The sequence below is a fragment of the Atta colombica genome, unplaced genomic scaffold, assembly GCF_001594045.1.
Source record: "Atta colombica isolate Treedump-2 unplaced genomic scaffold, Acol1.0 scaffold12, whole genome shotgun sequence".
NCBI lineage: Eukaryota > Metazoa > Arthropoda > Insecta > Hymenoptera > Formicidae > Atta > Atta colombica.
Window position 1 is genome coordinate 3,849,335 of NW_017259206.1, and position 17,321 is coordinate 3,866,655.

Below are 17,321 nucleotides of genomic sequence, written 5' to 3' on the forward strand. Positions count from 1 at the left end.
AAAAATTATCAACATTCGCGTTTACTATTCAAGATCTTGTAACGAAAAATTAATTTATTTGTTATATCAATATCCAATTTTTTACGTTTTATTTTTGATAAAACGTAAAAACTAAAATTACTAATAATATAAATTTTATTTTATTAATTTAAAAAAAATTTTTTTATATTTTGTTTTAAAAAACAGATCACTTTTGCTGATTTTTTCCGAAAAATATTATTTTTAAAAAATATTATTTATTTTTGGACTTTATTCAAAAAATATATGTAGAATCCTCGGATTCGAGTGAATCGCTCGACAAAGAAAAATAAATGATCCGATTTATTCTTTCCTGTGAAGATTTATTTGTCATTGCGGCGCCGAAAAAATAGTTGCCGTGAATAATATTCACCATAACAGCCAAGTGTGTTAATAGCGCTTCGCCTCATGGATTATGGCGTCAAGTTATATCTTTCTGAACCATCGCATTCAGGCATGCGCGCACATTAGTCAAGTCAGCAGCTTGGGAAAGGCTCACCGAGGGGTGCACCTTTCTGCGAACCTTGATTTTCCATAATGACCCCCCATCAATTATCGCGATTTTTCTAGGTGTTACTTGCGTTACCGGTCGCGCGAAATCTGCGGCGCACCTCATTCTGCAGGATAAGGGAAGACGAAAACACGAATTTTAACATATAAGCGGTGATATCGAATCGTTAGGTAGAACGATGTTCTCAGGGACATCAGTCGCACGGAATTTATGATGCTGCTCCTCACACAAATCTTATTATTAATCTCTCTATATCCATTAATTGTATAAAAGTCGTTTGTCCCATTAAAATCCATATCATTAATTACTAGAAATATACAGATAAACAAGTTGACTTTTTTGTATTTTCCTAATCCTAATTTCACATCTTTTCATTCCAGTGGGATAAAAACTAAGTAAGCTGTATACTTTACTTTGTATAAATGTTCTATTTTAATTTAAATATTAATGTAGCTAAAATAATAACATATAATTAAAGAATTATATTAATATTAGAGATGAGAAGATAATTACAACGAATTTTCTCACAGTGAATTAGACCCAATTTAAAACGATATTTCCGAAACGCTTAAAATCATCATCATTTTATTCATTCCAAAAGATAAAAACTAAAAACAAGCTGTTGTCATAGTGTATATTCTTTACAAGGACAATAAATATTCCACAGCGATCTGTTCACTCGTGCATTCGTTGCCACAGTCTGAAAATGAGAATTCCATTCGTCCTCCAAAGCTGAAATTCCATTTCACATCCTCATTTATTTACATGATTGCTTCTCAATATACGCCTATTCTTATTCTCACACTATCTACATTTACTAATTTGCGACAGTCAAATGTATTTATACATACATTTCGTTTCCTATAAAAGATCCTATAAACCGTTATTCGCATAATTGATCAATTTTTAAGTCAATTGAAAATTCATTATTCATGAACGCAACTATATAATACTACACACGAAGTAATCGATCGAATGTAAGAATTAATGACGATGCTTTCCTGAAATCAATTCCATCCCATGCGCGACAAAAACTTTAATCTGTTCGAGATCTGGTCTTCGATGTGCCGCCGATGTGATCCATCTTCAGAATCAGTATAAATCGCACAGTCATCGGCAACTCGATTTAAATTCTGTCGTTTTAAATAACAGTGTTCATCTAGCATTAGCATCCTGATGATTTAAGATCCCCTACGATGCGCGATTGGATCCAGAGAATCCATCGCTGACGCTCGTTGTGACGTCGAACGTCGTGTTGCAACTGCCGCTGTCATTATCGGCGCTAATTGCAATGCTGATGAGAATGTATCGCGCAATTAATATTCATTGAGCTCGTTCCTTCGACGCGTCGGTCGTCGTCGTTGTCGCCGTAATCGTCGCGATCGTCATCGACTCTGTGATCCAGCGTGACATACCGACCATCTGCCGAGACAGTCTCCATCTTATATCGGCATGACGTGGACGATAATTTATGAGCGGTATCGAACAGGTGAAGGCGCGTTTGATATCTTTTATCTCGATTGTATATCACGTATATTGCTTATACGTCGAATAATCTTTTTACACAAATATCATAATGTCATAATACGGGAATCGAATTAAACGCTGAAACTGGAATTTACAAGCTTGATTTAATTGACTCGTCTACATGCGAGGAGAAAGGAGTCTACGCAATTTGGTGATAGCAATGGCAATTAACTCGATCTTTACACTGGGAAAATATTAACGAAATTCTTGTGTTAATTGAAATTCTGATTCAGAAAGGTACAAATCAGTCGATCACAGTTAAATCTATCAGATATTCTAGTTGAAATTGAATTAGAAATTCAATTTTGACTTACGTGACCAGAATTTATTTTGTTTGTATTTCTTGTTAGTACAAACCAAAACATTTTTCCTAATGTCAACTTGTCCGAATACTAAATATCTAAATATATCCAATTTGCAATTAATATATTAGTTTTAAAGTTAGTTAATTTCGAATATTTCTATTCTACACAATGCGAACATTGTATTACGAAAGTAAGTTCACTAAAACACCAGAGTTAAAATAATCGTGTTATAATTAATAAATGTGTTATAATTAATAAAATAAAAAAGTTAAAATAATCGTGTTATAATTAGACCTTGTCTGCATTCCATGTAGAAAGGAATCTGGATCTGGCGTAATTTGACAATTAAATGTGATATCAATTCGGTTTTAATCCTTAAAATCATATCAACCTGATGTATAATATGTTATCAGTTTTTGAAGTTAGTTTATTTCCAATTTAACGGTAGTTAATAACTCATCCGAATATTTGTGTGACTGATATTGATTTATGTAACTAATTTATGTAACTAATTTCCCGTTCAGTGCCTTGTTATTTACATTGAGAGAGAATAGTAAAAAATAAAATAATTATATAGGATGTTCAAACTGGTTGCTAGAATATCAAAATCTTATGTTTTTGCAACGATCATCATGCTTGAATTCCCTACATAATGATGGTGATATTCAAATTTGTATTTACCTAAATTTTAGTACTTTAGAAAAATTTCTTTCTATTTAATACATATTTAACTTCTACTACATTTGTTTAATGTAATACAATTAAACATATTAAATCGTACTACAATTTAATCAATGTTGGAATTGTAGGAATTAGAATTATTGTTATACATTGTTAGATATTGCTTCTTCAATAATAATTTTATATCAAAACGTGTGCAAATTAAACGACAGTGAAGATCTCAACTGCACAAAGCGGACAGTACTGCTGGAGTATATTGATGGAAATTATGTTTCGCACGTATAATAGAGGAACACGTACTCTCGCACGATTGCATCATTACTGGAGCGGTTTCCGAGCAAGAAAGAACGCTTTCAAGGTGTACGAGCCACGAGGTGAAATCCTTACGTGACCTTTGAGGATGAACCCCGGGATTCACGAGTACACACACGAAGAGAAATAGCGGTGAGCGAACGATATACCAAGCCACTGAAACCTTGATGGTAAAACCTAAGTTAAATAAGTCTACAACTAAAACATGAGTTTGTAATTATTGAAAATTATGACAACAAAATTATGACGCTGCAGGCGTTATATAATGAACGATTTTGCTAAAATATTAAAAAATTTACCTACATCGAGAGAGCAATTTTGCTAAAGAATCTAAAAATTTAGCTAGATATAGATTTGAAAAATTTTGCTGGACCATTAATAAATAATTAGATAAGACATCAAAATTGATCGCTGGAATATTAAAACACTTTGCAGCATTACTGATCTTGTTTAAGATTTCTAAAATATTATTTTGATGTCCAGCAAAATTATTTTTCATCTATATCTAGCTAAATTTTTAGATTCTTTAGCAAAATTATTCTCTCAGTGTAAATATTAATCTAAATCTAATTTTATTGGGCATCAAAATAATTATATAGGACCGGTTGCTAGAATGTCAAAATTTTGCATTACTGAGATTTTTATATAATTATTTTTATAGACCAATAAATTATTTTTAGATCTGTATAGCTAAATTTAGCTAAATTTTTAAATATTTCAACAAAATCATTCTTTTATGCAAAAAATGTAGGATGTTATATCAAGAATTGTAAAAATGCTTACTTTTAATTTATGCTTGCCTGATTAATCTCAAAATATAAATATTAATTTAACGAGAAATATCCTCTATCAATATCTTTAATGCCTGGTAAATCCCGTTACTTATTTTATTCCCTGAAGCAGAATATATAATGCGTTTTATATGTGTTTCTCTATGCATGACAAATTCGCGAATTGTATAGATATCAAGGTAGGACGAACCGCAAAGCGTTCGTACATTTTTATAATATGCAATTTAATATGAGGTTCAAATGAAGGTTATAAGACATCCTGAAAGGAGAAAGTAAAATTACCGTAAAGAAAGATCAAGAAATGTGTCAAAGATAATATAGCAGACCCGTTGTTCACCCTTCGCTATTTTCATCGACCGACAAAATTATAATTATTTGCCAGATATAGCGATAAGAAATTTTTGTAACAAAAAAATATGTAAAGTCGAAGACCTTCTGAATGTTCAGAGAACTCAGACTATGTTGCGTACAAGTTTTCAACTACGACGATCGACCTGCGACACAGTTAATCACAGCATTACTTTGCAAAAAAAATATGATGTGTCAGCGAACATTATCTGTGATTAAGGAACTCAACGTTGAACAAATTTGCGGCAAATATTTTTCACTTTTAAATAAAATCTTTACGCACAGCAGCGATCTTGTCTCGAAGACTTCACGGAGAGATATACGACTTCTCTGTGAATCGACAGGGGCTGAGAGATGGTGTGGAATAAATTAGAACCGGCGCGGTGATGCATCTCGCGTGCTGCATCCGATGTCAGAGAGAACACGAAGAAACGCGCATAGCGAAAGCTGAAAGGCTCATCAGCAGAAAAGTTCCCAATGTATTTTTTTTTCTGTTTACGAGGTCAATCGTTTCTTGTTTGGTAAAAAATATTTCTTCGCTTATCTGGCTTATCCCATATGTTCATATTGTATATATTCGATACGTATTAATCCTAATTGATATTTGTGGGTCCCGTAGACTAGGCGCCAAACGTTGAGAACAATTATTTTTTTTACAAATTTTTTAATAAATGTTTTTTATAATCTTACATAATTTTAATTAAATTCTCCGTCTGCAATCATATTTTTACTCTCTCCGCCCAGTTCAAGTTTTTCTACTGTTCTAAACTTTCAAAGAATGTAGAAAAATTTAAGTTTACTTCAACATCTCTATTACATTACTAAGAGTTCCATCAATGTAAATTTAACTTACCGTTCATCAGTTTTCTGTTTTCCATTCTTAGAATTAGGCCTGTTTCTACCAATTAGATTAGCTTTAATCTCAGTTCAATTTATTTTTTATCTTTTTCTAATTCTTAGAACTGGAAAAAGATGAAGAATTAGTTAAACCGAGATTAAAATTAAATTATATTGGTAGAAATGGATCTTAGAAAAAAAGAGTAAATAAATAATTTTTACATTATCATAGGTTTCCTTCATTTCGGAAAAATTTGAGAGCAAAATTTCTTGCTCTCAAATTCTTGTACCAAAAAAAAACTCAGATTGCAGACAAAAGATTACAATAAAAATTATTTTATTCCTCGAGTTTTCCTTCAAAATAAAAAGATCATTCAATTATGTTTATTTTAAGTAAAGAACATTAACTTACAGTACCTGGACTCCCGAATGCCACTTAAGGAATTTCCAAGCGAACATCAATTAGAGTTAAGGAACTCAAATAGCAAACCCAGAACGCATACAAAATTATACAGTTAGACTTTCACGACTTAGTGTAATAATAGATAACTTCTGGTCTCTGTTTCTTAATGTGTCGAAGATACAATCTATTTACGCAGCGAGCGGAATACAATATGCTAATGGAGGTAAATGAGAGAAACTCAGACTCACGTGCGGTAATTACCGGAGAAAAAAAGAGGAAGCTGTTGGTATAACACGAGACTTTACGTTGAAGTATTCTTGTTTCATTAACAAACATCTTAACTATAAGAAATTATAGTTCGAAATTATGTTAATACAACATACATATGGCATATAATAAAGCAATAGTGATTGCGACAGCTTACGCGCTTGAGAAGTTTACGTTAGAAATAATTAATTTCTCGAAGAGGAAACAGATAATTATTGGCATCACAGAGAAGATAAATACTAATATCGAACGATAAAACGTCACAATAAAACGTCCAATGAATATTCTGTAAATCACAATCGAATAAGATAGAACCCGGTTTAATAAACACAACGAGATGTAACGACGTGGCTCTCGTCGATCACAGAAATCACCAGTCTTGCGTTCTGTTATTATTCACAGAGAAACGATTCACAGAGCGAATAGAATAACCAACAAGTCCGCTTCCTGATTACGGTGCACGATACCCATTTTCAATTTCATTGATTCGATTCAAAAGGCAGAAGACACTACTATTCACGTACACGTTCTTTCTACTCGCACCAAGGCATTCGCACCATTCGACCGGCAACAAATTAAGCTGTCAGGTTGTTAAGTCATATTGTTAAGGCATTTCTAAATGTATGTGTTAAACGTAGATGTTATTTCGACATCGAGTTACCTTTTAACTAATGCATAAGGTATGTAATAAAATAAATGTGTAGATAGTAGAGTCTCTCTCCATCCCGGGACTTCCCTCCCTGAGAGGGATGAAAATCAAAGTGTACAATATCTTTTAACTCATTGGATATAATACGATAATGCTGGAGATATTAACACGCGAGAGGGAAATGTTAACAACGGTACCTTAGCGCCACGTTGTGCGCACCTAATGTTCGGAGTCTAATCTACGAGATATAGGAGTCAACATATATATATATAGATTTCTTTCACGAATGTCTCCAGGTGTATTATTATAGCTGGCGAGAATCTCCGTTTCTTACCTGGGTCAGGATCTCGGAAATCTAGTCGCACATAAACACTCTCTCTCTCTCTCTCTCTCTCTCTCTCTCTCTCTCTCTCTCTCTCCGTCTACCTGCAGACGCGCAAGCTCGACTCACGCGCGATGATCTGTCTGCTGCAGGTGTGGAAATTAAAGATTGATGACGAGTGCTAGTGCAAGGTCACCGTCGAGGTCGCGCGGATTCTACACGCCGACAGCAGCGCATTTCCGAGATAGACGATTTCATACTTGATTACTGTAATATCGCTTCTTGCGCAAAAATTTGACATTTCGCGATACAAGGGCGATTTGTTGTATTAATAACTTAGATGAATTTTTGTAGATTCGTTATCGATCATACGATACAATAAATTTAATAAATTAGAAAAATTGAGATGGCATAGAAAAGGCTTCCAATATTTTTTTGTGTTATTCCTTGTATACTTTAAATTTTAAAATCATTAATCTGATCAATGACAAATGTTTTCGCACATTTAAAAATAAAGTTATATATTTAATAATGCTTTATCAAATATGTAATCATTTGTTTTTGATTTTTTTCAAACACGAGTGAATGATTCAAATTAGAATTGTAGTAAATTTTACATCTTATAATATCACGTAAAATATTAGATTAAGGAAAAAATCTTTTTACAAGTTGGTAACCGATAGAGTCTATTTTTAAAAAATTGGCAATTACTACTTAACAGAACAACGTTTCAGTTTTAAGAATCTGTATTTTTAATTGCGATACAATGATTTTTAATGGAATTACGAGCAATAAAATCAGAATATTTTTTTTTTTTATTTAATCCGTGAATAACTCAGGAACAAAAAATCGTAGGAACATTTTTAAAAAACAATTTTGTAGGAAAAGCTTCAGCTATATGGTAGCTTCAAATATAATAGATAGATAGTTGAAAATTTGTTCAAATTTTTTTTGGGCATGTTATAAACCTACAAAGTGAAAAAAAATTTTTTTTAACTCGTAGTTTTCTATATGTAAAATTACAAAACCCACATAAATTCAAAAAATATAGTAACCATTCGAAAGTAGAGACTTCAAGCTTTAAAATCCTTTTTCTAAATGTAAATTTTGATTATTTTTAATGAAGATATTGATGGGGAAAAATCTTTTTATCAACTTGTAAAGAGACTTTTCTCCTAACCGTATTTATCTACGAAAAAAATATACAGAAAAAATTTTACGGCAATATAATATTTAAAAATTTAGTTAGATAGAGATTTATAAATTTATAAATAATTTTATTGGATCATCAAAAAATTATGTAGGAATTTCAAACATGAACAACACTGTAAAAAGTTTTGACATTCTAGCAACCAGTTTTGACATTCTAGTAACCGATGAATATTTTACATAATAATTTGATAGTTCAACAAAAATATTTTCAGATGTGTATCTAGATAAATTCTTAGATATTTCAGCAAAACCGTCATGTAAGATAAAAAGATGTGATAAATGGATAAGATTATCGAATGATATTATCGAAAATCCAAAGTAATTCATCAATGGGCGGTTGAAACGTCGGAACTGCAGAGATTACTGCGATGTTGATTCGGGATAATCGAAGGGTACCGCTTAATCTAACTAATTGAGCTAATTTGCAATTTGAGACGGCTGCCGATAGACGATAATACTGTGTGAGCGTATGATTAATAGGTACAGCGGCATAAGCTGCACTGAGAAATCACGAGCTCTGTATTTGCGCCACTTATCGATTCCTAAGTGATCTAACAATGTAATGAAAGCTATTTAAGGTGATCTTTACGATCTGCGATAATTGCTAACTCCGCTCAAAGGCATTGCGAGATTTAAGAAGCTTGATGTTACGTGAAAAAATGTAATTACTGTAATCTCGGATCATATAATTATGGAATAAGACCGTAAACGTATTTACGAGTTATAGCTTGACGATATCTTGGATAACTGCTACCTTTTTGACGAGGGTAAAATCTGCCATGTAGCTTATTTTCATCTCTTTTATATCTCGCGCAAAAATATTCATAAACGCATAAATATATGCAGAACAACCGCTGTTGTTGCTATCGCGGTTGTTCTGTAGAATCTGGAATAAAAATTGTTCTGACGCGCTCGTTATCTCTTTTATATCTCACGCTGAAATATTCATACACGTATATGTAAATGTACAGACATCCGCTGTTGTTGCTATCACAGTTGTAGAATCTCGAATGAAATTATTTTTGACGTGCTGCGCACGCCGACAAATTATGGAGCCAATCATAAATCGCGCAGAGCAGAAATCATCTCCGCGCTTTTTCAAGAATTCGCCCGCTTCCACGAAGCGTTTTTAATCTTCGGCCGCTCGTAAATTCGCCGATCCTCCGGCGAGAGATCGGGGACAGCTTCGATCTTATACTCGCGGTAAGCAGATTAATATTAATAATAGCGGGGCGGCGAAATAACAGGCCACTGCCTCTGTGTTTCGCATGCTGGGAAGACCATTTCTCACAATCTTATTTCTATCAATTGCGAAGATAATTCGAGCAACGAGGGTGAAAAAGAAATATTTCGCTCATGCCATGTCTCTCGAACACTGTTAAATATATCAAAGGAGCAATGACAACTCAATCTCGTAAGTTAAATAATTTATTTTTAATCCCAGATAGCACAGAATATTTATGATAAATATTTATTATTATTCATTTTTTGAAATGTTATATAAATATTTTATACGTATTTTATATAAAGCTTTATTCAAAATACTATAAAAAGTTGGATTAAATATTAATTTAATGCAATATTTATGATAAATATAAATAAATATTTCTGGTAAGTATTTTTATTTGAATTATAATAAATATATACGCTGTTTGGGATTCCAATATATGTCAAAATATAAATCAATTTAATTCTGTAATTAGATAAACAACGTTCATATTAACATAATATATATAATATAATAGATAAATAATGAACTAAAAATTTGATTGTGAATCAAAGTTAATATATTTCTTGAGTTAGAATATTGTTATTCCAATTGTTGTTTCAATTAAATTAACGATACATTGAGTAGGAGCAGAGTAACAATCTCTAGAAATGATTAAAAATAACTTAATGGATTTAATTTGACATGATGAATTTAATAGCGAAAGCTATTATTATTATTATTGGCAGTACTCTCGCGCAATATTGCTAACTCCTTTGCTTCGGACACGCTAAATTCGATCGCACTTGCTATGGTGCTTGCCGTAATCGATGAGGAAGGATTCATGGCCAATAAGTGAAAGACGAATCGACTGGCTGCTCCCCTTTTCGGGGCGAAACTAATTACCACTGGCGCGAGTTTGGTAGCATTAATTTCGATACGCCCGTTCCTTTTCTCTTTTCTCGCCGCCGCCGTTATACATATTTTACGGCTTTTATGATGTGCGACGTAAGTTACGTCTCGTAGAGGAGTATAACAGGGCGCGGAGAAAAAAATTGATGCGTTAAGTGGTTAAAAAGCCAATATGCGTGCTCACGACGCGACGGCACATAATTTGAGGTGTTTTAGTGCGTCCGAAAGAGCCACGGATGTGGCAATAATGGATGATAATGGATTGTCGGTAATAAATAATCGTAATGAGAGATTCATTATTTATAATCTGAGACGTCTGTACGTGTCCAAAGCGATTAAATATACCGAGTATATTAGGGCGATGGATCAAGGATAATAAATGATTATTACAATAAACATTGTAGCGCAATGAATTGTCGCGGTCCACTTTAAGTCAGTCCCTCGCCACAACTGGAAATGTAACACACGAGAAATGTAATATTGGAAGTAAAATAATTGTATTAGTTAAAAGATGAAAGAAAGAAAGAAAAAAAGAGAGAGAGAGAGAGAGAGAGAGAGAGAGAGAGAGAGAGAGAGAGAGAGAAATATAAAATAACTTGAGAAACACAGAAGTCATAAATCAGAATCGGTGACGCACGCTCTCCATTCGCTTGAAGGAAGGTTTACTGAAAGTATAAATCTGCTACTGTTTGAATAAATAATCTTAAAACCATTTTCAATGGCGCCTTTGAAAGTCAAGATTCCATAATCCTGATTAATATCCTTAGAATTATAGTCTACGTTTAAAAGATTAAGGAATAAAAGTGTCATTTTGGCTTTAGCCAATTAGTACATTATTTGCGGCTCTATTATTTTTGTAGATACGTATTAAATGTTCGCCCCGATCGCCTTTAATCGCAATTGAAACGTTCCCCGCATATAAAGCGCGAGGTAAGATATCTATTTTAGATGCAATTTCGCATTTATAACGTAAAGCTTACAAATCTACGAGCTTATCTTTTTCTAGGCTATTCAATCTCGAGGTTCAGACTCTTCCAATTGTCAAGAAGCAAGTAAGACGGATTGCTCGGGCAGGAAAGCGACCCGTGATAAAAACAAGTCGCCAGCACATGCATCAAGTGCTGCCGCTGCTTAATGTCGTACCGCGTGCATAGCAGACGATTTAGAAACGCGGCGGACAGACGGTTCACTCGAACAGCTGGAGCAATCATTTCCGATGACGCGGTTCAATTGAAAGCGGTATGCTCGTGAGCCGAGAAATCTGCTCGACTGCCAGATGAAGTAGGCTCGCGCTGGTTCGAGAACGCGGTTTGAGATTTGCGTACCTCGCATTATGAATCCTTGCCTGCGTAATAAGAAAGACGTAGTGTCAAATAATATAATCAAATAAAACGTTTCTGTTTTCCTAGACCAAACAGACTTCATGGCAGGATGACGTTGTCGCATGCACGGAACGTTCCACCATGGGAGAACAATTTTATTGAAATATTAAAAATTTTAAATAGATACAAATTTGAAAATAATTTTGCTGGACCATCGAAAGAATTATATGTAGGATAGAATGTATAATGAAAGATTTCATTAAAAAGTCTTATACATTAATTATTTTGACAGTTTAACAAAATTATTTTCAAATTTGTATCTAACTGAATTTTTACACCGAAAAAAATATTAAATTTTAATAAATATCAATTTGAATATTTCTAAGTCAATATTTACTAAATATAAACATATATTTACTTGGTATAAAAATCATTAATTCGATTTAACTATCATTTTTTTATTAAATATATTTATTTACTGTAAGTTAAATAAAATTTACTATAATATGTATGTATTAAGATTTAAAAAAATTTTTTGAGTATAGATACTTCTACTAAAAGTGTAGATACTTCTCGTTCTTTCCGTGAAAATTGGAACGGTATCATTTATGTGCCCAATAAGCGGTATTTATATTCTTTACATCCTCTCTCTCTCTCTCTCTCTCTCTCTCTTTGAGATTTATATCCAACGGGTTAGCATCTCGTTATCGTTTAGATAAGAATCTATTCTTCAACGAGTATTCGCTAAGAGTATGCACGTCGAGTGTACAGAGGGTGACTTATGGAAATGGGCAAGGGCACGTCATTTATTCACGCCATGATACGTAACATAGTTTTACGGTCGCGGGTAACACGTTACTCGACCTTTCAATAACGATTTTTATCTCGTCCGGTTTATCTAGTTCATCCTGCCTGGTTCACGCACAAGGAAAGATATAAATGATTATCTACTATACTGAATCTGAACAACAAGCAGTTCAAGGAAGAGATAAGCACGTTTGGAATATATTAATAAACTAGTCATTTCATCCGTTTATATTGTTAAATATTCTATCGTAATAAACTGTTATTCTATTAAAGTATTGTGATTATTGTAATTCTATACAATTATGCATATACAATTCTATTAGGGAAGACCGCGATATAAAATGTTGATATTTCAAGAATGGATATACAGACACGGAGATAACTCGCAAAACACACAGATTTTATGTAGAAAGTATTCATGAAAACCTTAAAAAATTTTCTCAGTTGTATTATTCTAGTTAAAAAATAATATATTTGAGCAGGCAACGTAAAAAAATCTCTTTTAGTTTCCACTTTTTTCTTCTTCAAGGAAGTTTACGCGTAATTTAAATTTTTTTAAATTAAAAAATTAAAAAAAAGCTTTTATAAATCACATATCATACAAAATAGCTTTCAGTGTAATAAAAAAATAATTATGCTCCAATAATTGTGCTCCAAAGTACAATATGTTCTTTACATATTTTACAAATAAATAGTGATGTGATAAATAACCCAAAATTATTATTAAAATTATGTAAAAATTATATACTCTAAGATAAAAAATAAGAACAATCTAACAGGAAATATTTTCTGGAACAGAGAATAAATATTTAATTAAAAATTTTAGTTCTTTGACATATATTGTTATTTATATTTAAAGTAAACGAGACATATATTATTTTACAGTACAATTCTTAAGTTTTGTGTATAACTAAATTATTATAAAATTAAAAACTTTTTAAGAACCTCAGAGGTATCACAATCCTTCCTTACTGTTCTGTAGAGAGTCAGAGTTCCATACATGATAAATGCCGCGTTCGTGACCAACTATGTCGGTTGCATTTTTTCAGATACGACAGGTACATTTGACTGTGGGAGGTCTTCGATTAATGAATAAAATTTTAAGAAGCATTCCTCATTCATATTCAGTAAAACATCGAATTTTTCGCCGCATTGCCAATATTATTAAATCACAATAAATTACTGCATATTTACCCGCAAAAAGAAGTCAATTTCGGGTTGTCAAAAAGTTTTTCTTGTAAATTATAATTGCCTAACATCGCGGCAATTCATCAACAACCCCGGCAACGCACGCGATGGTACTCTCCTGGCGATGTGTCCCTCACTTCACCCTTTCATCATATAATTATATTCCTTCAATCATTAAATGGTGTAAAAAGTGGAGGCTTTTATAAATGCATTCACTTATGTCAATTCTTCCATTAATTCAATCTGTGTCAATTCTTCAATTATTCGAGACTTATAAATCGATTGCCGACGTGTGAAGAAAGTAGGAGACGAATTGTAAGAGGGCGGGGGAAGGAGAGGAAAAAAATACGGAGGAAGATAAATTATTCAAATTCCGTCTGAAACGGCAGTTTAATCGCGTGATGCCACGCATGTACGTAGACATTAAATCCCCCGAAATTACATTGGTCGAACAGGACACGCCATTTTTGCGTGGCCTCACCTCTGCCAACGGCGACCAATCGCGACCGGTAGCTTAAAAACGGTACTTGAGAGGTATGTCGGTGTCGATAACCATGGAGGGAGAGTCACACTTCCGGGGAGGCTACACCTGGTACGCCGATACCATACGGCGACCACCTATCGCGAACGATATTTCGATTACTGGTCTGGCTGCGTGAAAATTAATGATGGTGTAATAAATAATATATCGCCATATTATTAATAATATCGCGGGAAAAGAGAGCACAATCAGCGACGAGACCGTAATCATACATCCCCTGGTTTTTTATGGCTCACGATAATTATATATATTCGACAGTGAGAAGAGATTGAACCACTGCCGTCGTGCAATCCTGACCGTATTTTTATGATAATACTTCATTATATGTATAAAAAGAAATAAATAAGGACTTCATTACGGTTTCGTGTTTTCTTACCCTGATTGTAAGTTAATCGACATTATTATTATTTCGTGTGAGACACAAAGTTCACAAATATAATAATAATATTGGACATTTCTGTTATCTCGTAACGATGAAACAGGAAGAACAATAATTCGTGAAAGGAACAATTCGTAAGTCATGCGCAATTACACAAATGGCGTCGAATAGTACATTTAAGATTGATCGCGGTGAATACCACGTGTGATTCTAAATACAGGAGAATGAGCCATATAAATCCGCGTCCGCTGTGCGGACGCTTTTGCTGCTTGATTTGGACCAGCTGGCAAGAGGATGTAACGGAAGGCGCAGTCGGAAATCATTAATGTCAAGCAAGTAAACGTTCACGCAGTGACTTGCCGCAACATCACCGCACCGCGGTAGATGACTTCATAATTCATAACGAAGAAATTTTGCGAGAACGTTACCGTGAATGTCATTGACGCATATGTGAAGATCCTCTCGAAAGATAGGCAAATCGAAGTTGCACTGGCACGTGCAGGAACTGTTTGGCACAAGCAGACTTAAACTCGAGGAACCCCGTGAAAAAGGACTGGCGGTACCGCTGCTAAGCACTGTGCAAGCCTCCGTGCAAGAACCTGTAACAAATTTTCAGTTTAATATATTTTATTAGAAGGATTTGCTGAAATATCTAGAAAAATTGAATTAAAATACAAATCTGAAAAATAATTTTCTTGGATCATGAAAATAATTACAAATTCAAACATGATACTTAATGAATTTTAATATTCTTGTATTCATTTATATTTATATAGTTGAAATTATTATTTATAATTAATTATTTATAATTTAAAATTCTTACATAATTATTTTGATGATCCAAAATTAATTTCAGATCTGTACTTAGTAACTTTTTAGATACTTGAGCATAAGTAAGTTTACTGAAGTACATAAAAATTTATAGATACAAGTCTGAAAAATAATTTTATTGAACCATTGAAATAATTATATAGGAATGAAAAGTAATGCTGCAAAAATATTTTGATATTCTGATAATCAGCTTGAGTGGGTCTGACGTAATTATTATTATAATCTCCAACAAAATTATTTCCTGATCTATATCTAGTTAACTTTTTAAATATTTCAGCAAAATAACTTTTTCCATGTAGAATACATTAAATCGCGTTTGTTAATTTAAAATCAAATCCAAGATTTCGGCTGAAATAATTTTCTTCAAATGTATCCATTTATGAGATCATTCAAGTACATATTAATTTATATCCCATATTTTAATATCGGATATCAACAATATTACATCAATTTATTGATTGAATTTTATAATACTGTTTTTTATAACTGTATTTTAGCTTGTCCAATTATAATTTTTGTTTTTCTGTTTTTAATTGATACCGTATATATATATATATATATATATATATATAGATATATATTCATGTCACATGTTATAATATACATACATATTATAAAATATGTATTTAAGTCACCATCGTATTTAATTCAGTCGATTAACCAATCTGAAAAATCAATAATTTGTTTGTGTATCGAATGTGTTTCGCAGGAGTCAGTAAACGCGAGGCTCTTCAAGCTACAAAGTACGATCCATCAGTTGAAATTCGCGTGTTCCTCAGGACAGTCAGGACGTGCCATATAATCCAGCCGAGCAAGGACAGGTCGGACAGCTGTCAAACCGTTACATCGTAATTTCACGGTTAATCCGTTACAAACGTCTTTTTATTTCACGCAGCGGTTGTGTCACGATTTCGCACAAAACCATCCTGAAATACGTTCGGCGCTCTCGAATTGCGAATTACTTCGTTTCCGTGTACCGGAAAATCGGCATGCAGGATTTACGTCGTATCACCGGCACGAATTGTGCTTTACAAGGCACGCTTCTCGAATCAGATCGCCAAAATGTAACACGTCATAATGTCAGCATTACCACAATGGCATTGCGAGAAATCGCAAATAGATATTAAGGTCTCGAATGAAAAACGACACACGAGTGAAAATTCTAGTTGGAAGAAATTTGCAATACGCAGCATTTTCAACACGACACTTTCGACCGCCGTCCTGAATTGTCTTTCTTCACAGATTAATAAAAAAAAAAAGCTTAATATAATAATAACGATCACAAAATATTTACCTTCGATGGTAAAAATATCTCCATCGGAGTGCCGGATGACCGATAATTCTTGACAGCGAACGACGACTTGCAAGAGGTTGAAGCTCGTGAGAACGAGGGCTAGAGAACGCATCTTCCCCACAGCATTCTGCAATATATAAATAGATGTAGGTCGTAAATAACAGAAGGGACGGTGCTTTTATACGTTTCGTTAACCGCGCCAAACAAGCGCATTCATTTAGCACGGCCGATAAGTCATTGAAAATCCTGTGAATAAATGGCTACTTAATTCCGTGACATTACACAAGGGACTTCCGGCAGCCATTCATTGCATCTTGCCCGGCACTCGGTCTACGCTAAACACTGCATCCGTATGCACTTATCAAAGAAATATTAGTCTGTACATCAGAAATCATATTATTAATATAGAAACTATATTATTAGTATATTATTAAATATAAATTTAGATGCTTAGAATTAACATAATACTTGTAAAAAATCACGCGTTACATTAATAAATTAATTCTTTACATACAGTAAACACACTCACATGAAAGAATATTAAGTGTAATATTGTGCATAATGGTTGAATATAATTTGTGACTAATTTTTTATTAATACACAGAAAGAACGATTTTGCTAAAACATCAAAAAATTTAGCTAGATACAGATCTAAAA

At 33.2% G+C, this 17,321-nt stretch overlaps 1 protein-coding gene across 1 annotated transcript in view; it reads right to left on the minus strand.

Annotated features, from left to right (window-relative positions):
* LOC108694344 overlaps positions 1–16,776 on the minus strand; it is a 30,305-nt gene extending 13,529 nt beyond the window's left edge. The window contains exons 1-2 of the mRNA XM_018203768.1: positions 16,665–16,776; positions 14,968–15,138 (exon numbers count right to left, since the gene is read on the minus strand). Of these exons, the coding sequence (XP_018059257.1) occupies positions 14,968–15,138; positions 16,665–16,776 (283 nt within the window). The remainder of the gene's footprint in view (positions 1–14,967; positions 15,139–16,664) is intronic.
* Between the last annotated feature and the right edge of the window lie 545 nt (positions 16,777–17,321).